The 24,939-nt window shown below is 41.9% G+C and overlaps 1 protein-coding gene and 1 pseudogene across 1 annotated transcript; one reads left to right on the forward strand and one right to left on the reverse strand.

Moving 5' to 3' along the window:
- Positions 1-3, forward strand: part of LOC123725105 (uncharacterized protein DDB_G0271670-like) — a 3,507-nt pseudogene extending 3,504 nt beyond the window's left edge.
- A 16,563-nt stretch (positions 4-16,566) lies between these two features.
- ugt5g2 (UDP glucuronosyltransferase 5 family, polypeptide G2) lies at positions 16,567-18,613 on the reverse strand. Its single transcript, XM_045690400.1, has one exon. The coding sequence runs from the start codon at positions 18,605-18,607 to the stop codon at positions 16,853-16,855; it is 1,755 nt and encodes a 584-aa protein (XP_045546356.1). The 5' UTR covers positions 18,608-18,613; the 3' UTR covers positions 16,567-16,852.
- Positions 18,614-24,939: the final 6,326 nt, after the last annotated feature.

Genomic DNA, 24,939 nt, shown 5'->3' on the forward strand with positions numbered 1-24,939 from the left:
TGAGTACAAGCTAATGACCTTGCTCTCTTAAACAGTTATTAATATCATCAGTCTCTCTCTCTCTCTCTCTCTCTCTCTCTCTCTCTCTCTCTCTCTCTCTCCTCTTGTTCGTTCATCATGCATGTAGTGTGTGTGTGTGTTTGTGTGTATGCCTAGCTGCTGACTCGTCCCTTCCTACTCTCTCTCTCTCTCTTAAGACAAAGCTAATGAAAGCAGCCATTTGTGAGAGCAGTGTCTTAATTGCTATTACCATCATCGCCAGCCAACCAGGGGGTAGGAGGGTTGGCGGAGTGGTGATGGAGGGTAGGAGGGGTGGAGTAGGAGGGTAGGAGGAGTGGAAGGGTGGAGGAGGGGAGGAGGAGGGTAGGAGGGGGGTAAGAGAGACAGCTGATAATGACATAAGAGGATTCTTTAGAAACATACATTAGTGACTACAGTTCTGCTTACTGTCCATTTCCAGCTTTCTCTTCATTCTATACTAAACAAAAATATAAACGCAATATGTAACAATTTCAACAAATTTACTGAATCAGTCATTTTAAATAAATTCATTAGGCCAACATCTATGGATTTCACATGACTGGGCCGGGGTGCAGCCATGGGTGGGCCTGGGAGGGTTTAGGCCCACCCACTAGGGAGCCAGGCCCAGCCAATGGAAAATCTCATGAAACATGGGACCAACACTTTCAACTTTATTTTTGTACAGTATATATCCTTCAATTTCTTTATTTGTCTGTGTTTTTCTCCATCATACTTTTTCTTCTGTGCCATATGAACAATTCATCCAGGCTAGCCATCTATTCTGAATGTTTGACTCACAAAGATAAAAGCTCAGTCTAGGGCTCTCATCTGATGTGTTACACACTTCTCTGTCCCCCTCTGCTGGTGATTTAAGGACAACACTAATATCCCTTGCAATCAGTTATATTTCTCTGATACAGTATTATGTTGAGTACATCATTGTTTCATACAATATTTAGCAGTCATTAACTGATTATGTTTTTACCCTGCCTTAAAATAGGGAACTTGAAAATGGGTGTAAAATATGTGGTTGACGTTACATTAAATTCTCACAGGTCAGAGTAATCCCAAGTGAATTTGTAAAAATATTTTAATATATTACAAGTATACTAACGTATACTTAAATGTACAAACATTTCAAACAATATACTTCAAATACAAGATGTCATTTTCTAGTATATCTTAATGTATACTATAAATATACTATCATTACACTTCATCACACTTATTAAAAGTGTACTTTATATTTGTTGTTTTTCAGTCTTTAAGTATACTATATGTTCTCTATCATTAAACTTAAACACACTAATTGAAACTGTATTTTAATTTAAAACGCTTTAATTCTAATTTAGTATAAATCATTCAAAATGCACTTCTAAAGTATTGATTTTTCTTAATGAAACTCTGCTTGTGAGTGACCAAGTACACTATGCAAGAATTCATACCCCTTTTATTTCTTCACATTTTGTGTTACAAAGTGGGTTTAACATTTATTTAAATGTCATTTGTTGTCATCAATGAACTCAAAACACTCTGTAATGTCAAAGTAATAAAAAAAAGTAAAATTAAGGATCTGCCCCTCTTAAGGATCCGCCCCTTTTCCCAATTTTCTCATAAAATGACATTCCCTAATCTAACTGCCTGTAACTCAGGCCCTGAAGCAAGGATATGCATATTCTTGGTACCATTTGAAAGGAAACACTGACATTTGTGGAAATGTAAAAGGAATGTAGGAGAATATAACACAATAGCAAGCAGTGTATGTGCAAAGTCTTAGACTGATCCAATTAACCATTGCATTTCTGTTCAAAACGTTGTATCAAGACTGCCCAAATGTGCCTAATTTGTTTATTGATAACGTTTCATGTTCAAAACTATGCACTCTCCTCAAACAATAGCATGGTATTCTTTCACTGTAATAGCTACTGTAAATTGGACGGTGCAGTTAGACTAACAAGAATTTAAGCTTTCTGCCAATATCAGATATGTCTATGTCCTGGGAAATGTTCTTGTTACTTACAACCTCATGCTAATCGTATTAGCCTACGTTAGCTCAACCATCTCGTGGACGGGACACCGATCCCGAAGAATTAATCAAAATTTGATAACTAAAATATAGCCACCTTATTTTCAAGCATGGTCGTGCCTGCATCATAGTATGGTTCAGTCTACTTTTCAACAGACACTGGGAGAGGAATTCACCTTTCAGCAGGAAAATAACATAAAACACTGCAGTTGCTTACCAAGAAGACAGTGAATGTTCCTGATTGGCCAAGTTAAAGTCTTGACTTAAGTCTGCTTGAAAATCTAGGGCAAGACTTGAAAATTGCTGTCTAGCCATGATCCTCAATATCTTGACTGAGCTTGAAGAATTATGAAAAGAACAAGGGCTGATATTGTACAATCCAGGTGTCTAATGCTCTTAGAGACATATCCAAGAAGGCTCACCACTGTAATTGATGCCAAAGGTAACATGTATAACATGTATTGACTTAAGGAGATGTATACGTATGCATCGACAATTTTACTTATTCAATTTCTATCAATCAAAAATATATATATAATTACAGCGTATTTTGTGTAGATTGTTGACCTTTTTTTTCATAAAATCAATTTTAATTCCACTTTGTAACAATAAATGTGAATACATCCAAGGGGTATGAATACTTTTGCAAGGCACTGTAGTTTCAGTGGCAATAATGAGTTTTAAAGTACTTTCTGAAATCCTGTTCAGAAGAGTGTAGAGAAAGTTGACAATGATAATGATTGTTTATTTCACATAAGGAAACATGCACAGCTGAGGAACTCTTCCTGAGTACACTTTTTCATAGCTCAAAAAATATATACTTAAATATACACTGCTCAAAAAAATAAAGGGAACACTTAAACAACACAATGCAACTCCAAGTCAATCACACTTCTGTGAAATCAAACTGTCCACTTAGGAAGCAGCACTGATTGACAATACATTTCACATGCTGTTGTGCAAATGGAATAGACAACAGGTGGAAATTATAGGCAATTAGCAAGACACCCCCAATAAAGGAGTGGTTCTGCAGGTGGTGACCACAGACCACTTCTCAGTTCCTATGCTTCCTGGCTGATGTTTTGGTCACTTTTGATGCTGGCGGTGCTTTCACTCTAGTGGTAGCATGAGACGGAGTCTACAACCCACACAAGTGGCTCAGGTAGTGCAGCTCATCCAGGATGGCACATCAATGCGAGCTGTGGCAAGAAGGTTTGCTGTGTCTGTCAGCGTAGTGTCCAGAGCATTGAGGCACTACCAGAAGACAGGCCAGTACATCAGGAGACGTGGAGGAGGCCGTAGGAGGGCAACAACCCAGCAGCAGGACCGCTACCTCCGCCTTTGTGCAAGGCGGAGCAGGAGGAGCGCTGCCAGAGCCCTGCAAAATGACCTCCAGCAGGCCACAAATGTGCATGTGTCTGCTCAAACGGTCAGAAACAGACTCCATGAGTGTGGTATGAGGGCCCGACGTCCACAGGTGGGGGTTGTGATTACAGCCCAACACCGTGCAGGACGTTTGGCATTTGCCAGAGAACACCAAGATTGGCAAATTCGCCACTGGCGCCCTGTGCTCTTCACAGATGAAGCAGGTTCACACTGAGCACATGTGACAGACGTGACAGAGTCTGGAGACGCCGTGGAGAACTTTCTGCTGCCTGCAACATCCTCCAGCATGACCGGTTTGGCGGTGGGTCAGTCATGGTGTGGGGTGGCATTTCTTTGGGGGGCCGCACAGCCCTCCATGTGCTCGCCAGAGGTAGCCTGACTGCCATTAGGTACCGAGATGAGGTCCTCAGACCCCTTGTGAGACCATATGCTGGTGCGGTTGGCCCTGGGTTCCTCCTAATGCAAGACAATGCTAGACCTCATGTGGCTGGAGTGTGTCAGCAGTTCCTGCAAGAGGAAGGCATTGATGCTATGGACTGGCCCGCCCGTTCCCCAGACCTGAATCCAATTGAGCACATCTGGGACATCATGTCTCGCTCCATCCACCAACGCCACGTTGCACCACAGACTGTCCAGGAGTTGGCGGATGCTTTAGTCCAGGTCTGGGAGGAGATCCCTCAGGAGACCATCCGCCACCTCATCAGGAGCATGCCCAGGCGTTGTAGGGAGGTCATACAGGCACGTGGAGGCCACACACACTACTGAGCCTCATTTTGACTTGTTCTAAGGACATTACATCAAAGTTGGATCAGCCTGTAGTGTGGTTTTCCACTTTAATTTTGAGTGTGACTCCAAATCCAGACCTCCATGGGTTGATAAATTGGATTTCCATAGATTCTTTTTGTGTGATTTTGTTGTCAGCACATTCAACTATGTAAAGAAAAAAGTATTTAATAAGATTATTTCATTCATTCAGATCTAGGATGTGTTATTTTAGTGTTCCCTTTATTTTTTTGAGCAGTGTACTTTAAAAAAGTATATTTAACATGAATGTCCACAAAATACATTGAAAGTATACTTTCAAAAAATTTTTGCAACTCTTTTGCATATAACCCAGCATCCTTTTCTGCAGTTTTGATTTATAATATGATATTGTTCCTTATATTTAGCTAATTCAAATGTTTTGATATTCACTTTCCCAAATGGAATAATGTTCTCTCTTTACTTACACAGTACACATTTTATTGAAATGTTAATTTATCACCGTAATGTGAACAGCTAAAGTGTGAAATCCCACTAGAGAACAGTTATGCACAGTTTTCAAAAGCTTTACTTGTAATTTGAGGCTCAAACCACAACTGCTTTGAAAATAGCATGTTTACTTTGGTTGAGAATATGCCTTGGTCAATCAAGGTAGCATTAATATGGGTAATTAAAGTAGTTAATGTGGTTACTGAGTAGAAGTGTATTTGTGAAAGTATACTTGAAACATTAAAAATACACTGTTATTGTAAAGAAAATACAAAATAAATTTGACTCATATTGTTACATTCGTCTGAAGAACTGGACCAAGGTGCAGTGTGGTTTGGGTACATTTTACTTTCAATAAAAATGACACCGGAATTTTTTTTTTTACAAAAAATGAACGTAAAGCTATATGCAATGCAGAAAGCAACTACACACAAACATGATCCCACAATCACAGGTTGGAAAAAGGGCTGCCTAACTATGATCCCCAATCAGAGACAACGATAAACAGCTGCCTCTGATTAGGAACCATACAAGGCCAACAAAGAAATAGAAACCTAGATATGCCCACCCAAGTCACACCCTGACCTAACAAAATAGAGAATAAAAAAGGGCGTGACATATACCATTTTAGTATATTTCTAATTTATGAAAAATGTGCAAAAAATGTACTTAAAGGTGTATTCAAAGTATATTTGTTTTGCTCTTTATCTAGTATGCTAAGAATATATTTAAGTACAAAAAAGCTCATGTGCAATTTTCAAATTTTACCATAACAGATTTAAGTCAAAACTGTAACTTGGCCACTCAGGAACATTCACTGTCTACTTGGTAAGCAACTCCAGTTTATATTTGACCGTGTGTTGTAGGTTAGCTTCAAGTTTTAATGTCAAATGCACAAGTACAGTGAAATGCCTTTCTTTCTAACTCAAAACATAACAAAATGCAATAAATAATAGCAATGTATTTACTAGAAAAAAAACACAAGAAATAAGAATAAGATAAATGAAATACACAATAAAGTAAGTAAGTATGAAGGTAAGCATACTATATACTGGAAATATTTTTTTAAAGTCAGATACAATACCATATTTACAATGTACAGGGATACTGGAGTGATGGAGGTACAGTTGAAGTCGGAAGTTTACATACACTTAGGTTGGAGTCATTAAAACTCGTTTTTCAACCACTCCACAAATGTATTGTTAACAAACTATAGTTTTGGCAAGTCGGTTAGGACATCCACTTGGTGCATGACACAAGTAATTTTTTCCAACAATTGTTTACAGACAGATTATTTTACTTATCATTCACTCTATCACAATTCCAGTAGGTCAGAAGTTTACATACACTCAGTTGACAGTGCCTTTAAACAGCTTGGAAAATTACAGAAAATGTTGTCATGGCTTTAGAAGCTTCTGATAGGCTAATTGACATCATTTAAGTCAATTGGAGGTGTACCTGTGGATGTATTTCAAGGCCTACCTTCTAACTCAGTGCCTTTTTGCTTGACATCATGGGATAATCAAAGAAAATCTGCCAAGACCTCAGAAAGTAAATTGCAGACCTCCACAAATCTGGTTCATCCTTGGGAGCAGTTTCCAAACACCTGAAGGTACCACGTTCATCTGTACAAACAATAGTACGCAAGTATAAACACCATGGGACCACGCAGCCATGATACCGCTCAGGAAGGAGACACGTTCTGTCTCCTAGAGATTAATGTATTTGGTGCGAAAAGTGCAAATCAATCCCAGAACAACAGCAAAGGACCTTGTGAAGATGCTGGAGGAAACAGGTACAAAAGTATCTATATCCACAGTAAAACAAGTCCTATATCGACATAACCTGAAAGCTTACTTAGCAAGGAAGAAGCCACTGCTCCATAACCGCCATTAAAAAAGCCAGACTACGGTTTGCAACTGCACATGTGGACAAAGATCATACTATTTGGAGAAATGTCCTCTCGTCTGATAAAACAAAAATAGAACTGTTTAGCCATAATGACCATTGTTATGTTTGGAGGAAATAGGGTGATGCTTGCAAGCCGAAGAACACCATCCAACCGTGAAGCACGGGGGTGGCAGCATCATGTTGTGGGGGAGCTTTGCTGCAGGAGGGACTGGTGCACTTCACAAAATAGATGGCATCATGAAGTAGGAAAACTATGTGGATATATTGAAACAACATCTCAAGACATCAGTCAGAAAGTTAAAGCTTGGTTGCAAATGGGTCTTCCAAATGGACAATGACCCAAGCACACTTCCAAAGTTGTGGAAAAATAACCTCTTACATCTAGACGTTCCGCTAGCGGAACACCGCTCCAATATCCAATGATAGGGCGTGGCGCAAAATACAAACTCCTCGAAAATCCGAAAACTTCAATTTTTCAAACATATGACTATTTTACAGCATTTTAAAGACAAGACTCTCCTTTATCTAACCACACTGTCCGATTTCAAAAAGGCTTTACAACGAAAGCGAAACATTAGATTATGTCAGGAGAGTACCCAGCCAGAAATAATCAGACACCCATTTTTCAAGCTAGCATATAATGTCACAAAAACCAAAACCACAGCTAAATGCAGCACTAACCTTTGATGATCTTCATCAGATGACACTCCTAGGACATTATGTTATACAATACATGCATGTTTTGTTCAATCAAGTACATATTTATATCAAAAACCAGCTTTTACATTAGCATGTGACGTTCAGAACTAGCATTTCCACCGAACACTTCCGGTGAATTTACTAAATTACTCACGATAAACGTTCACAAAAAACATAATTATTTTAAGAATTATAGATACAGAACTCCTTTATGCAATCGCGGTGTCCGATTTTAAAATTGCTTTTCGGTGAAAGCACATTTTGCAATATTCTGAGTAGATAGCCCGGCCATCACAGGCTAGCTATTTTGACACCCACCAAGTTTGGTACTCACCAAACTCAGATTTACTATAAGAAAAATTGGATTACCTTTGCTGTTCTTCGTCAGAATGCACTCCCAGGACTTCTACTTCAACAACAAATGTTGGTTTGGTTCCAAATAATCCATAGTTATATCAAAATAGCGGCGTTTTGTTCGTGCGTTCAAGACACTATCCGAAGGGTAACGATGGGTGACGCGCGGACGCGTATCGTGACAAAAAAATTCAAAATATTCCATTACCGTACTTCGAAGCATGTCAAACGCTGTTTAAAATCAATTTTTATGCGATTTTTCTCGTAAAATAGCGATAATATTCCGACCGGGAGTCGTTTTCGTTCAAAGACTGAAAATGTAAAATGGCCTCTTCACGTGCATGCGTGCGCCCGTCTCATTGTTCTCAGATCGACCACTATCCAAATGCGCTACTGTTTTTCAGCCAGAGACTGCAGAGTCATCATTCAGCGTTCTGGCGCCTTCTGAGAGCCTATGGGAGCCTTAGAAAGTGTCACGTTACAGCAGAGATCCTCTGTTTTGGATAGAGATGACAAATAAGGCCAAGAAATGGTCAGACAGGGTACTTCCTGTACAGAATCTTCTCAGGTTTTGGCCTGCCATTTGAGTTCTGTTATACTCACAGACACCATTCAAACAGTTTTAGAAACTTTGGAGTGTTTTCTATCCAAAGCTACTAATTATATGCATATTCTAGTTTCTGGGCAGGTGTAATAACCAGATTAAATCGGGTACGTTTTTTATCCGGCCGTGAAAATACTGCCCCCTATCCATAACAGGACAATGAAGTCAAGCTATTGAAGTGGCCATCACAAAGCCCTGACCTCAATCCCATAGAGAATGTGTGGGCAGAACTGAAAAAGTGTGTGTGAGCAAGGATGCCTACAAACCTGACTCAGTTACACCAGCTCTGTCAGGAGGAATGGGCCAAAATTCACCCAACTTATTGTGGGAAGCTTGTGGAAGGCTACCCGAAATGTTTGACCCAAGTTAAACAATTTAAAAGGTACCAAATACTAATTGAGTGTATGTAAACTTCTGACCCACTGGGAATGTGATGAAAGCAATATAAGCTGAAATAAATCAGTCTTTACTATTAGTCTGACATTTCACATTCTTAAAATAAAGTGGTGATCCTAACTGACCTAAGATAGGGAATTTTTACTAGGATTAAATATCAGGAATTGTGAAAAACTGAGTTTAAATATATTTGGCTAAGGTGTATGTAAACTTCCGACTTCAAATGTATGGCAGCCAAACTTGGAGACGCAGCAGTAGAGCTGGCAACAAAGGAAGTTGAGTGTGAAGTGTTCCTGGAGGAAAATAAACAAAAGGAAAGGATACAACACTTCAAAGAGCAGCAAAGTTCAGAAAGGTGAACTGGAACGACTACAGGCAGAGAGAGACGTAAGGGCAGCTCGGGCCAGGTTGGAGGCCTACAACCAGGAGGTTGTATGGGAAACTAGCTTCAAAACTGCCAACAACATTACTCCAACTACCAACCAACAATCCTCCAATGCCCCAGCATCATCATCTCATGTGAATGTGACTTCTCTGGCTCAAGCCTTACAAGATAGCCCTTAATCGACTTCCAATGCCAGAGCCATTTGTATTCAATGGGGATCAAATTCAATTCCTTGAGTGGAAAGCCTAATTTGTGTCACTTATCTATCAAAGAAGCATCTCGTCAGCTGACAAGCTTTATTATCTTAAGAAGTACGTGGGTAGACCTGCTCGTAAGACCCTGGATGGTACTTTCTACAGAAATTATGATTGAGCCTACAAAGACGCATGGCACAAACTCAACCATAGATATGGCCAGCCATAAATGATAAGACAGGTGGAACTACGTGGCTAATAACTGTTGTAACGGGGATCATTATCGTAGCAACACATCTTTGGGGGTGAAGGCTTTCCCGCGCGATGTTAGCTAAGTTTTCATGTTACCGGGTGTAGTTCGTAAAGGTTGATATGTGTATGTTAGGATGAAGCGTGAATTCATGCCAGGAATAATAAGTGTGAAGTTTGATTTCCTCCCTTCTGTAATAAGCAGCCAATGAGGTATTTTTTCCTTTATTCGTGTGTTCAATCTGATACTGTTATAGCTCCGGCTAAACTGTTTATGTATGTAATTACTTCAGAGTTATACCAAGCTAATAAGTCACTCATAAGACAAGAAGGTGTACGAGTGTGCTTAAACTGTATTTTCATTTACTTTATAGTTCTCACGGAAGGTGATAATTCTGACTAAACTACAGAATAAAGCCGCCAGTTATAATCAAGGAACGGTTGTGCTCGTGGTTACTGGAGGGAGTTACAGTGAGAACTCAATGCTCTTCACGAGCAAGAGAGAAAGAAGAATCTCATCCAGCTGTAAACGTCTACAAGATGCCCAAATCCTGGTAGGCCCTGTCATCTGCCAGATAAGAGTTTTGCACCTACCTGCAACCTAAGAAGAAAATCTCCACATAAGGAAGCATCGTGAGGCAACATAAGGTCAAGGCTAACAGGAAAGTCAGACACGTATGTACAAGTCAAGGTGTTTGAAGGTGGCCCTAGCCTTGTGAACTGCTAATAAGAGACTAAGATTACAATTCGTGAGGACTGGAGATAGTTGTGTATTTCATCAAGACGCTGGTATTATGCATTTGTTCTTTCTATCTTAATGTATCGCTGTTATGTGTATTACTGGAAAAATATGATTTGATACTTACTAAAACAATATATATATTGCGACAAAACATTAAGGGTCAGCGTACACCTATTCATTATATTTTCACCTGTAAGTTAGTAGTGTAATTGTTTGGTAAGGTGTTTGTTCAAGCCTTTGTTACAAGCATTATACATGTTTATACCACGTACTAAGGTTTAAATTACCTACTCACTTATCCAAACCTTACCTAGAATTGATTTGATTTGATTTAGAATGTCAGAAAAGGGTAGTTTCACTAAAGGTGATAGAGATGGGGTGGGTCAAGTTGAGCAGCTGCAGCAACACCTCGCAAACTTCAAGCCTTCATCAGAACAAACAGAGCAGCAGGAAGAGACCCAGACTGGTGTGGAGTCACGGCTGCCAGAGAATGATGATACAGAAGCTGCTAATGAGACATCACAACTAGAGCCACGAAAAGGTGAGAGGGTCCGCAGGTTAACTGAAAAGGGCAGAGAACTGCGCGACGAAAGGTGGAGACAGCTCGAACATCGTTTCAGAGTCAGCTATGAGAAGTGGAAGGCTCTGGTAAAGGAAGCAAAACTGTCACTGACAGGCTGTTGCTCTGAAGACCTACTAGAAGACCTCTTAAACAAGATCAGCCATACCTCTACAGAGCTAAACCTTGTTTATGTAAATTTGCGTCAAATTGACATTCCCGACAACGATATACGCCACAGAGTTGATACGTGTGAAGCAGTTACAATGTCTATTATCAAGACTGTAAGGTGTCATCTAAAGGCCAGGGAAGAAGGTCAAAGTAACCAGATAGAGCTGCACTGGAAGGACAGCAATTCCTTGTGCATGTCTGAACTCTCACATAAGTCAAGTCTCAACTATCAGCCCTCAAGCATTTCCTCCCAGTCTCAAAGCAACTCAAAGGTCAACTCCAGACACTCAAGCGTGTCATCTGTCAAGAGACAAGAGGCTGCGGCGGAAGTTGCTGCTAACCAAGCAGCTTTAGAAGTAATGGTTGAGCAAGAACGCCAACTAGAAGAGCTTCAGAGACTCGAAGATGAAGATAAGAAGAGGACAGCGGAGCAAGAAGCTGAGGCTGTGAAACGCAGCTTAGAAGAAGCTAGGCTGCGAGTCAAGTTAGAGGTAGAAAATGCTGCCAGACGAAGGACGCTAGAAGACAAGCGTAGAGAGTTAGAGCGCCTAGAAGTGCTCAAGAAACTAAATACTGCCAAGGCAAGGATGCAAGTGTATGAGCAAGATGAAAACTCAGAGAGTAGTTCTCTCTTCTCGTCCTCTAACTGCAAATCTGTGAAAGAAGTCATGCACAGAAGTGGCTCATCTCACAGTCTCTCACCACAACATGTTGTGACAAGCACACAACATGAAGATAGCACCAAGACCATGTTCAGGTTACTAGCGGAATCAATCAGTGAAAGCCGCCTCCCCATACCAGAACCAGTAACATTCAATGGAGAACCACTCACGTTCACTGACTGGAAGGTCTCTTTTCAGACTCTGATAGACAGGAAGAACATACCAGCAACTGAGAAGATATATTACTTAAGAAAATATGTCGGTGGGCCTGCCAAGAAAGCCATCGAAAGTTACTTTATGTTAGGAACAGAGTCAGCCTACCATGCTGCGTGGACCATTCTTGAAGAAAGGTACGGAAACAAATTCCTCGTCGCCAAGTCCTTCAGAGATAAGCTCAATGCATGGCCTAAGATAGGATCCAAGGACAGTCTTGAACTTAGAGACCTTGTAGATTTTCTTCGCAGCTGTGAGGCTGCTATGTCTCAGAATAAGGGCCTGGAGGTGCTTAATGACTGTAATGAAAACCAAAAGATCCTCGCTAAACTTCCAGATTGGCTAACTTCAAGATGGAATAGAAAGGTCATAGACATCTTAGAAGAAACTGAGACCTTTCCCAGCTTCAGTCAGTTTGTGAAGTTTCTCACTAGAGAAGCCAAGATCGCTTGCAATCCTGTAACATCCCTTCACGCTTTGAAACCAAGCGAAGATGGAAAACCTTAGACGCCAAGGATTCAAAGCCCTGGAGCAAGGGTATTGGCAACTAACTCTGATGAGAAAGATACTGTCACTAGTTGTGTCTTCTGTGAGAAGTCAGGTCATAGTCTCCACAAATGTTGGAACTTCATGGATAAGCCCACCGCAGAGCGACAGAAGTTTGTTCAAGAGAATAAATTGTGCTTCGGCTGTTTAAGGCCTGGGCATCGTTCAAAAGATTGTGATAACAGGAACACCTGTGACACGTGTCAGAGGAGGCATCCATCCTGCCTGCACGAAGATCGTACTAAAGAAAGGTCAAGGGATAGGAAGACAGAGCCACCACAAGATAAGGGGACAAGTGCGTCAAGTGAGGCCATATCTAACAGAGTCGTAAGGGACATTAACAACACTCACACCTCCACAATCATTCCAGTATGGGTGTCAACCACAAGCGAGCCCGATCGTGAAGTTCTCGTGTATGCACTTCTTGACACCCAGAGCGACACCACCTTTATCCTTGAAGAGACAACAAAAGCTCTCAATACAAGGAAGGAGCCAGTACATCTGAAAATCTCTACAATGGCTTCAAGGAATACCATCGTGCCCAGCCAGAAGCTGTCTGGTTTGCAGGTTAGAGGGTTTTACTTGGAGAAGAAAATCCCTCTGCCAACGACCTACTCGAGAGAGTTTATTCCTGCAAACAGAGATCATATTCCTACTCCAGAGACGGCAAGAGCATGGTCTCATCTTGAACACATTGCAGAGGAGATTGCTCCTCAACAGAGCTGTGATGTCGGTCTCTTAATTGGCTACAACTGCTCCCAGGCTCTCCTTCCAAGAGAAATTGTGTCTGGTAAGGGAAATCAGCCTTTTGCTCAGAGAACAGACCTTGGCTGGAGCATAGTCGGCTATGGAAACCCATGTATCGACTATGGCGACGCTATTGGAGTGAGTCATCAGGTGATCGTTAGACAGGTGATGCCAAGTCTTCAATCTTCTTCCAACCTCACAAATCAAGTACACTATGTTTGTAGAACACGCGTAAGAGAGGTAATCACAGCACTGGACGTTATCAAGATGCTTGAATCCGACTTCAATGAGAGAGCTACAGAAGAGGACCTCATATCTCAAGAGGATATCCGGTTCCTGACAAAATGAAAGCGGGCATCAAACGCAAGGACAATGGACATTACGAGATGCCGCTGCCGTTTAAGGAAGAAAGACCCAACCTGCCGAACAATAAAACATGTGCAGTTCACCGCCTCAAGTGCCTGGAAAGGAGGCTAAGGAGAGACAAGCAGTACTACAAGGACTACACAGCATTTATGGAAGAGACCATAGCTTGTGGAGATGCTGAGAAGGTCTCCAAGGAAGAAATGAACAAACATCCAGCATGGTACATCCCACATCATGGGGTTTACCACCCACAAAAACCTGGGAAGATACGAGTCGTCTTTGACTGCTCAGCTAAGTTTCGAGAGACGTCCTTGAATGACCATCTCCTCACCGGTCCAGAGTTGACAAACACATTGCTGGGTGTCCTTTGTCGTTTTCGTAAGGGTCCAGTTGCAATCATGTGTGATGTAGAGCGCATGTTCCACCAGTTTCATGTGAAAGCAGAAGACCAAGATTATCTGCGGTTCCTTTGGTGGGAGAACGGAGATCTAGAGTCTCAACCCTCAGTGTATCGTATGAAGGTCCACTTGTTCGTTGCAGCTTCATCTCCTGGTTGTGCCAACTATGGTCTCAAACATCTCACTGCCGAAGGACGAGGAAGCTTCAGCGAGAAGTCTATCCAGTTCATAGAAAGGAACTTTTATGTTGATGATGGGGTTGACGAGCGTATCGTCTGAAGCTGAAGCGGCCCAGCTGGTGAAAGAAGCAAGAGAGCTTCCAAGATTACGACCATACCACGACTGGAACTTTCAGCAGCGGTGGTAGCTGTTCGAACAAGTGACATGCTCAAAAGGAAGCTAGAGATACAAGGTCTACAGGAATACTTCTGGACAGACTCGAAGGTAGTTCTTGGCTACAACAACAATGAAGCCAGAAGATTCCATGTCTTTGTAGCTAACTGTATCCAACGCATTAAGCAAAGCACAGATCCCGAACAATGGAGAAATGTGACCTCTGAAGAGAATCCTGCGGATCATGCTTCCAGAGGTCTCACATCAGAACAGCTCATGGCTTCCAACTGGTTCACAGGTCCAGACTTTCGTTGGCAAGAAGAACTTCCCAAAGGACAAGTCAAGGGGGGAGAGTTCTCAGACAATGACCCAGAGCTGCAGAAATCCCTGGTCCATGATACCCAGGCAAAGGAAGAAAGATCGTTACTAGATCACCTTCACAAGTTCTCAGACTGGACAAGAGTGGTAAAAGCTATTGCCAGGCTCAAACGACGTGTCAAGGAAGCCATAGGCTTAAAATTGAGGTCCAGTGAAGCTACAAGCATAGAAGAAAGGAGAGAGGCAGAGCTCACCATTATAAGGATGGTTCAAGAAGCAGCCTTCTCCCATGAGATACACAACCTTAGGCACCAGAAAGACATCAAGACCAAAGATAAAGCAAGCAAGTTGCATAAATTGAGTCCATTCCTGGATGAGAGAGGTAAACGCATCACCAAACCCACCTATCTGGAGAGGCCCATCCATAAGACAGTCACCCTCCTGGAAGCTGATCAAAAAACCCTGCAGACCCCTTTCACAGAAATCACAGGTGATTGGTGGGAGTGTAACTGACAGTTAATCTGTAAGTCTATGTCGTTGTTTTTTTGTTTGAATTGTTTACGTGTTCGCTATGCGGAGTAAATGATAAGACAGGTGGAACTACGTGGCTAATAACTGTTGTAACGGGGATCATTATCGTAGCAACACATCTTTGGGGGTGAAGGCTTTCCCGCGCGATGTTAGCTAAGTTTTCATGTTACCGGGTGTAGTTCGTAAAGGTTGATATGTGTATGTTAGGATGAAGCGTGAATTCATGCCAGGAATAATAAGTGTGAAGTTTGATTTCCTCCCTTCTGTAATAAGCAGCCAATGAGGTATTTTTTCCTTTATTCGTGTGTTCAATCTGATACTGTTATAGCTCCGGCTAAACTGTTTATGTATGTAATTACTTCAGAGTTATACCAAGCTAATAAGTCACTCATAAGACAAGAAGGTGTACGAGTGTGCTTAAACTGTATTTTCATTTACTTTATAGTTCTCACGGAAGGTGATAATTCTGACTAAACTACAGAATAAAGCCGCCAGTTATAATCAAGGAACGGTTGTGCTCGTGGTTACTGGAGGGAGTTACATTGTTCAATGCCTGTCAAGATGCTATACCTCATGTTATAGGTTTTCCGATATTAAATGGCTGTGAAGAGAATCAGAAGCTAGTTCAAAAACTGCCTGACTGGGCAGCTTCTTGCTGAAACAAACAAGTTACACAAGCCTTGAACAATAGTCAAGAATTCCCTAGTTTCCAGGACTTTGCTACTTTGTAACAATGGAAGCAGAGATTGCCTGCAATCCGATAACTTCTTTCTATGTTCTCCATTCATCCAAATGTACCACTGAGAAAAGATACGTCAGGGAGACCAAGAGGAACAAGGCTAGTGTTCTCAGCACTCAAACAATCACAGATAGTGAGATTCAAAAGTCAGCCAAAGGAAGTGCAAGCCTTCGTGTATGTTTTGCCAGGACAACAAGCAACAGCTCCATGGCTGTTCTAAATTCATGACTAAGTCTTTGGAGGAGAGACTGAAAATACCAAAGTGAATGCTGTGGTGGCTTAAATTTACAACACCAGTCTAGACATGCTGACACGATGACTGTGGTGGCTTAAATTTACAACACCAGTCTAGACATGCTGACACGATGACTGTGGTGGTTTAAATTTACAACACCAGTCTAGACATGCTGACATGATGACTGTGGTGGTGTAAATTTACAACACCAGTCTAGACATGCTGACCCTATGACTGTGGTGGTTTAAATTTTCAACACCAGTCTAGACATGCTGAGAGGATGACTGTTTGTTTTGCCATAAAACGTTACACCTAAATGAGAGGGAAAGACATTAAGTACATTTGAACAGAATTTATGTAGTAAATAATCACTTCAGACATTTTTTTTCTTTATTTTTAATTAATAGATGAATTGTTAATCCATCACCAACTGACTTAAAACACTTAAATCCCATTATGATTTTTCATATTTCATACACTCAAAAATCAAATGTCAATCATTTGAATTTTGTTTTTAGATTTGTTTTAGAATATTGACAAAATAATACTAGACAATTTCATTTTCAGCATGTTTCATGCTGCTCCATACTTTTTAGACATGTATTTCATCACTAGCGAAGTAAGCTTTCTTTCAGCAAACATATATGTGACAGCAAACAAATGTATGTGACAGAAAACACATGTATAGGACAATGTACTAAACAACCTGTATTATGTACCAGTATTGTTTACCATTTGCATATGATCCACACCAAATTGTGAGTAAGAAATACAGTACAACTTATTCTGTTTGGACCAGCAGGTCTCCCGGTTTATTTACCTTTGCTCTTCACTCTGGGTTTTCTCTGTTTTCTTCTTATCTGCATGGGACATTTTCTCTGTTTTCTTTTTATCTAGTTGAGGTATGTTTTCCACGCTTTTTGAGTCTGGTTTAGCGCTGTTCTCTATCTTCGTGTTCCCTAGATGTGGCATTGTTTTCTTGGACCTTCGTTTGAGTAGCACTCTGACAAAGGAGAACAGAGCACCTACAGAGCCCAGTGGGATGGTCAGTAGTAAGGCCACCACATCCAGGCTGTAGTAGGAGTACCAGGGCATGCTGTAGGCCTCAGTACGGAGGTGGGATGCTCCTTTGTTCCTGATCACATACTCAACCCAGAAGACTGCACGATCCAGTGGATGCAGAGGCTGGTCTCTGTGTAGGCTGGAAAGTCTCTTCATGCTGCGCTGGTAAGAAGGGTTCTTCAGGATGTCCTGCAACGCCTCCAGGAACTCCCATTCCGTGAGTGTGGCTGCATCCAGCACCTGGGCCGCTCCCTTGGCTTGCAGACGCACCAGGTTGTCCTGCTGGTCAAACAGCAGAGGCAGGCCCAGCACAGGGACACCATGGTAGATGGCCTCATAGACACCATTGGTGCCTCCATGGGCCACGAAGGCGCGGGTCTTTGGGTGGCCCAGGAGGTCGTTCTGGGGAAGCCAGTCCAGCAGCAGGGTGTTGTTCCCTAGAGATGATGGTCTTTTTCCCATTAATCTCCATACAACCTTCTGTGGCAGTTGGGCAAAGGCGGCAGCGACAGCCTCAGTCACCTCCTTAGGCAGAACAGAGATTAGGGTGCCCAGGGACATCACCACCACCCCCTGCTCCCCAGAGCTCTGCATGAAGGCCTCCAGCTCCCCAGGCAGTGGCTTGGCCGGTCGGCACTGGAACCCCCCTATGTAGACCACATTAGGCATAGTGGGCCGCGGGAACTCAAATACAAAGTCCACCCTCATCAGCCACATGTCAGCTGACTGCTGCAAGGATAGCAGGTCAGTCCCTGGGGGGAAATGCTGATCCAGTATGTCACTGTAAATGGGTAGCACCAACAGGCGCTCCTGGAGGAGGTTGATGATGTAATGCATGAGGTTTTGTGTCCTCTGGAGGAGACCCATGTTGTCAGTGAGCCCAGAGCCTGGTACAGGCACATACGAGATAGGAGAGGGGGCTATGGAGAAATGGCCCTCTCCAAAGCTCATCCAGCGCACATTGTAGACCATGGTCAGGTTGAGGTAATGTGCTAAAATGATACCAGCAGGCATGCCGGGGTCCGTGAGCATGAGATCAAAGCTTGAGTCCTTGAGCTGTGTCATCAGGGCCCAGTCCTCCAGCATAATGGAGAGCATGGTGCGGGTGGCGCTGTGGGCAGCTCTCAGAATGGACACCAACTCTCTGATCTGGACCAGGCTGCCCATCACCAGGCCTTTCCTGCGTCCCTCCAGGACATTACGCACTGCCTGCTCAAAAAAGCTCAGGTTGAACTTTGTAACCCCCAGCTTTACCGTGACTGAGGTGTAGTGTGGTGAACGCTCCCTGACGAACCAGCTTTCAGCCTGTCGTATCACAGTCATCTGGTGACTACGCCCATGGAGCTCCTTCACCAGCACCTCCATGTTGACCCAGTGGCTGCCGTCTATAGGGAACACCAGGATCCTGCTGCCATGGCAACCAAGGGGCAGTGTGAGGAGGAGCATCAATGGGAGGAGGAGCCAGACAAAGGTGGGCAGAACCAGAGATCTCTGCACACGCTCAGACATTTCTCTCACCTTCACAGAAACAAGAGCATAGTCATGGGAAACGGAAATGTCAAAAATATATACAAAATGGTATCCATTTTTATAATAGCAACAAAAAAACTAAAATTAATATAAGAAATAATGTAATGCATAGAGTTTATATTCTTGTACAGTACAATTACAGTAAGCTTGGAATTATATATTTTCCACAAATGAGAACTTACTATATTTTGAATTTGAATTTTGTGGTGATTCGATTTTTATTCCTGTTCTGTGTGATACTGTCTGATTGAGGCCGGTGATTATTTAGTATTCGCCACTACGAGCTCAAAATCATTTTATTTTTAATCTCAATGATCTTAATGTCTGACATTAATTTTACTCTGCGTATCAAGACCTCTTTAAAATGAGAAAGAGTATTAATCCGACAGGGATTAAAATAGTAGCTTGATAATATAAGACTATGCAATTTGAATAGTCTATCAAAATGTATATTATTGGACTCCATAAAGATAAATAGCAATGTGCCAGTAAGTATTAGGTTATGAGTTGACTAGCAAGAAGAGTGTCGTTAAGAGTGATTTTGGGGTCTGAGCAGGCCTACAAGCTAAAGACCTGAGCCATCGAGAATACACTGAGTGATATCTTTGATTAACAGAGTATAAAATCTGTGCTTTCGTACCTTGATGAAGGGTGATGCAAGGTATTATGGTCGTGCAACCTCCCTCTCTCTCCCGATATCTCCTCTTGTAGCCGAGGTCCTCTGGTCAAAATGCCCCTTCAGTCCAAACTGCAGCTAGAACGATAAAGAAGTAGTGTCCACATAAGCACAAACTCACATAATGGAGATCAGGTGTTCCACAGCTCCGGTGGGAGAGCAAATGGAGGAGAGGGAGTTTGCACAGCTATTGTTCTCCATTTAGATCTACACTCTAATCCCTCATTGGGAAATAGCCCTTATAAACTGGTGAAACCCTAGATCCTAGAATGTGAGCCCTTTCTCCCCAGCATATGACATGAAAATAGGAATTCTTTCACAAACATAAGGTTTTGCGTTTGAAATCCAATGCATCCCAAACATGCCCAATGGATGACATGTCTGGTGAGTATGCAGACCATGGAAGAACTGGGACATTTTCAGCTTCCAGGAATTGTGTAGAGATTCTTGTGATATAGAGTTGTGCAATATCCAGCTGAAACATTAGGTGATGGCGGCGGACAAATGGCATGACAATGGTCCTCAGGATCAAGTCGCGGTGTCTCTGTGCATTCAAATTGCCGCCGAGAAAATGCAATTGTGTTCATTGTCCATAGATTATGCCTTCCCACACCATAACCCCACCACCACCATGGGGCACTCTGTTCACAACTTTGACATCAGCAAATCGCTAACCTAAACGACTACACGACGCCATACACGTTGTCTGCCATCTGCCTGGTACAGGTGAAACCGTGATTAATCCGTGAAGAGCATACTTCTCGAGCATACCAGTGGTCGTGTAGGTTAGCATTTGGTTAGCATTTGCCTACTGAAGTCAGTTGTGAAGCAGAACTGAAGTCAGGTCAAGACCCTGCTGAGGACAACAAGTACACAAATGAGCTTCCCTGAGACAGTTTTTGACAGTTTCTGCAGAAATTATTCAGTTGTGCAAATCCACAGTTTCGTCAGCTGTCTGGGTGTCTGGGTCTCAGACAATCCCGCAGGTGACAAAGACAGATGTAGAGGTGCTGGGCCAGCGGGGTTTCATGTGGTCTTCAGTTGTGTGGCCGGTTGGACGTACTGCTAAATTCTCTAAAACGACGTTGGAGGTGACTTATGGTAGAGAAAATAACATTAAAGTATCTGGCAACAGCTCTGATGGACATCCCTGCAGTCAGCATGCCAGTTGTGTTGTTACAAAACTGCACATTTTAGTGGCCTTTTATTGTCCCCAGCAAAAGCTGCATCTTTGTGATGATCATGCTGTTTAATCAGCTTCTTGATATGCCACACCTGTCAGGTGGATGGATTATCTTGGGATAGGAGAAATGCTCAGTAACAGGGATGTAAATACATTTGTGTAAAACATTTGAGAGAAATAAGCTTTTTGTGCGTATGGACAACTTCTGGGATATTTTATCTCAGCTCATGAAACATGGGACTTTACAGCCTGCCTTTACATTTTTGTTCAGTATAAGATAGAAGGTTACTTAAGGCAAAAACGAAAGGAGTGTTGTTGTTTACGGTGGATGGGTTAGCATATAACAATAATGTCTAGCAACCCAAATGGACAACTTCAGCATTTCACCTTATTAGCAACTTTTTAGCTACTTTGCAACTACTTAGCATGTTAGCCAATCCTTCCCTTAACACTAACTCTAACCTGAACCAATTAAGCTAACCCTAACCTTAACCCTAACCATAACTAACCCTAGTGTTTGCCACATACCTAATGTTAGCCACAATACATTGGTATTCGTAACAGGTTTTGGAAATTCGTAGCATATTGTACATTTTGCAGATTCTTAACATATTGTACGAATTGCAATTCGTAACATATTTTAAAATTGCAATTCTTAATGTATCACATTAATAACATATCACACGAAATGGATGATGGACATCCACAAATGAGCACAAGCGATATGAAACGTAACATATCATACAACATTTAGTGTCTCAGGTTTACATACAGAATAATATGAAATGCTCTGAGACCACGTTGAGTTACTAAATCTTTTTGAGTTGGGCCCCCTCTGATTTATTACAGACCTATGCCTGCATTCAGTTCCAGCACTAACCTCGTGATAACTGACAACTGAATAGAAGTTTCATTGTTTTTGTTTCGGCGATGTTGGAGGTGTGGCTGCGTTGGAGCAGTCAAATCGGTGAGCGGCTTCTCTTGTTGTCATTGTCACGAAAAGAAATAAGGACTCATATCAGCCTAATTAATGAGTAGATTTTAACACACATTCCAGTGTTCGAACTTGTATTATGGCTGCTTCCTGATTTGACAGCTCCAAATAAAAACTATGACACTGCTATGCAGTTGTTGGTGATCGCAGGTTTGGGCAGAACTGATTGAATCTAGCCATTAAACTCACAAAATGCTGCCAGGAAAGTACAGCGTAACACAATTGTGGCCTACTGTTGTTTCCTCATTCACATTCCGCCTTTAACCCTGTAAAGATATTACCAAATGTTCTGTAAAATAACTACATCCATTTTACCCATGTCACACAATTATCTATTCTCTATTTATAGTACTTGTATTATTGTGAAATAATATTTTAATGAAAAAATATAGGCTAAACCTGTTTCAGTGCCTTGCAAAAGTATTCACCCTCTTGGCGTTTTTCCTATTTTGTTGCATACAACCTGTCATTTAAATTGATTTTTATTTGGATTTCATGTAATGGACGTACACAAAATAGTCCAAATTGGTGAAGTGAAATGAAAAAAATACCTTGTTTAAAAAAATACTAAATAATAAAAAAACTGAAAAGTGGTGCGTGCATATGTATTCACCCCTTTGCTATGAAGCCCCTAAACAAGATCTGGTGCAACCAATTACCTTCAGAAGTCACATAATTAGTTAAATAGATTGCACACAGGTGAACTTTAAGTGTCACATGATATGTCACATGATCTCAGTGTATATATACACACCTGTTCTGAAAGGCCCCAGAGTCTGCAACACCACTAAGCAAGTGGCACCATGAAGACCAAGGAGTGCTCCAAACAGGTCAGGGACAAAGTTCTGGAGAAGTATAGATCAGGGTTGGGTTATGAAAAATATCTGAAACTTTGAACATCCCACAGAGCACAGTTAAGTCCATTATTAAAAAGTGGAAAGAATATGGCACCACAACAAACCTGCCAAGAGAGGGCAGCTCACCAAAACTCACGGACCAGGCAAGGAGGGCATTAACCAGAGAGGCAACAAAGAGACCAAAGATAACCCTGAAGGCGCTGCAAAGCTCCACAACGGAGATTGGAGTATCTGTCCATAGGACCACTTTAAGCCGTACACTCCACAGAGCTGGGCTTTACGGAAGAGTGGCCAGAAAAAAGCCATTGCTTCAAGAAAAAAATAAGCAAACACGTTTGGTGTTTGCCAAAAGGCATGTGGGAGACTCCCCAAACATATGGAAGAATGTACTCTGGTCAGATGAGACTAAAATTGAGCTTTTTGACCATCAAGGAAAACGCTATGTCTGGCACAAACCCAACACCTCTCATCACCTTGAGAACACCATCCCCACAGTGAAGCATGGTGGTGGCAGCATCATGCTGTGGGGATGTTTTTCATCAGCAGGGACTGGGAAACTGGTCAGAATTGAAGGAATGATGGATGGCGCTAAATACAGGGAAATTCTTGAGGGAAACCTGTTTCAGTCTTCCAGAGAATTGAGACTGGCATGGAGGTTCACCTTCCAGCAGGACAATGACCCGAAGCATATTGCTAAAGCAACACTCGAGTGGTTTAAGGGGAAACTTTTAAACGTCTTGGAATGGCCTAGTCAAAGCCCAGACCTCAATCCAATTGAGAATCTGTGGTATGACTTAAAGATTGTTGTACACCAGCGGAACCCATACAACTTAAAGGAGCTGAAGCAGTTTTGCCTTGAAGAATGGGCAAAAATCCCAGTGGCTAGATGTGCCAAGCTTATAGAGACATACCCCAAGAGACTTGTAGCTGTAATTGCTGCAAAAAGTGGCTCTACAAAGTATTGACTTTGGGGGGGTGAATAGTTATGCATGCTCAAGTTCTCTTTTTTTTGTCTTGTTTGTTTCACAATAAAAAATATTTTGCATCTTCAAAGTGGTTGGCATGTTGTGTAAATCAAATTATACAAAAAAATCTATTTTAATTCCAGTTTGTAAGGCAACAAAATAGGAAAAATGCCAAGGGGGGTGAATACTTACGCAAGCCACTGTAGATCCAAACCTGATCTCTTTGTATTATTTTTAACCATTTCTTATTTTACAATGACGGCCTACCACGACCAAACCCTTCCCTAATGAGGCTGGGCCAATTGTGTGCCACCCTATAGGACTCCCTATCACGGCCGGTTGTGATATAGCCCAGGATCGAACCAGGGTCTGTAGTGACACCTCTAGCACTGAGATGCAGTGCTTTAAACCGCTGCGCCACTCGGGAGCCCACATTTTACCTGTCCACCCTTTTCGAATGCTGAGAGTGATTGACAGAAGGGGACGTGCCTTAATCATGAAGCACAATAAACATGTCTGGAATGTCTGCAGGTATGCTGGCTACTTAAAGTGAAACTGACAGCGTTTTAGCAACATTAACTCTTATTAAAATCTGTTCATATACACCCCCAGGAAGAATATGACACCTTTTTTTACATTTTATGACAAGCAGCACTTACATATGATAATTTTCATAGAATGTTTGGGAATGACGTATAGTAAGGCATTAGTGAAAATTCTATAGCAATCTAGAGTGGGAAAGCAGCCGTGCATTTAGGCAATTAATAGACACTGCAGTAAATAAAATCTCTGTCTTGTCCAGGATCGGAGTCTACGCAGACCAGTGCGCCATAGCCAATCAGAGCTAAAATAGGCCTATATGCAAATAAGCCATTTTCCACAATGACCTGCCATCGTTCAATTTGAACTGGACTGTGTGTTTACTGGCAGTATCAACAGCATGAATTTAGATCATTAGAACGCATTTGCCAAAAGCCACAAAATACATGAATGGATTTCTGCAAATATGTGACAGACTGGCTCAATTCGGTCTTGTGTAGCAAAATTTGAAATGGTGTTTTTTACAGTGGATAAAAATAGAGACTCAGCTAGACAATTGTATATTATACACTACACTTGAGGACCAATGGGAAATTAATTATACTTTGAAAGTTGATAAACTTCTAACCCCACTTTTGAGAAAATGGCCCTTGAATGTTTTGGTACACCTATGGGAGAGCTCTTGTTTGTCTTCACCCATTCAGCATTGTTCGCACCCTCTTAAACCAGCCTCACCCATCTCTATAGGGATTCACATGTGACACCATGTGCTAAACAGTGAGTACGGTAGTGTACTAAACATCCAAAGATTATAAGACTAAAGGGTAATTTATACTACGTCTATCGACATGGTCTGTATACAGTTGTCTCAGTGACATCATGAACATTATATTGTCGTCCCGTGACACCAGCCTTCGCTTTGGCTCCCCCTTCTGTCCAGCTCAGGCGTTTGGCGTCGCTGGCCTTCTAGCTGCTGCCAAACCTACTGCTGGCAAATTCCCTTCACTCATCAACCCCGGACTTGTCTCGTCATCATTACACACACCTGGTTCCAATCCCCACTCTATCACTGTATACTCCCTCTGCCATTTGTCTT

The sequence above is a fragment of the Salmo salar genome, chromosome ssa11, assembly GCF_905237065.1.
Source record: "Salmo salar chromosome ssa11, Ssal_v3.1, whole genome shotgun sequence".
NCBI classification, from domain to species: Eukaryota; Metazoa; Chordata; class Actinopteri; order Salmoniformes; family Salmonidae; genus Salmo; species Salmo salar.

What these genes read in the sequence shown, in the direction of transcription:
- ugt5g2 (XM_045690400.1), bottom strand. Translation starts at nt 18,607, where the DNA reads ATGTCTGAGCGTGTGCAGAGATCTCTGGTTCTGCCCACCTTTGTCTGG.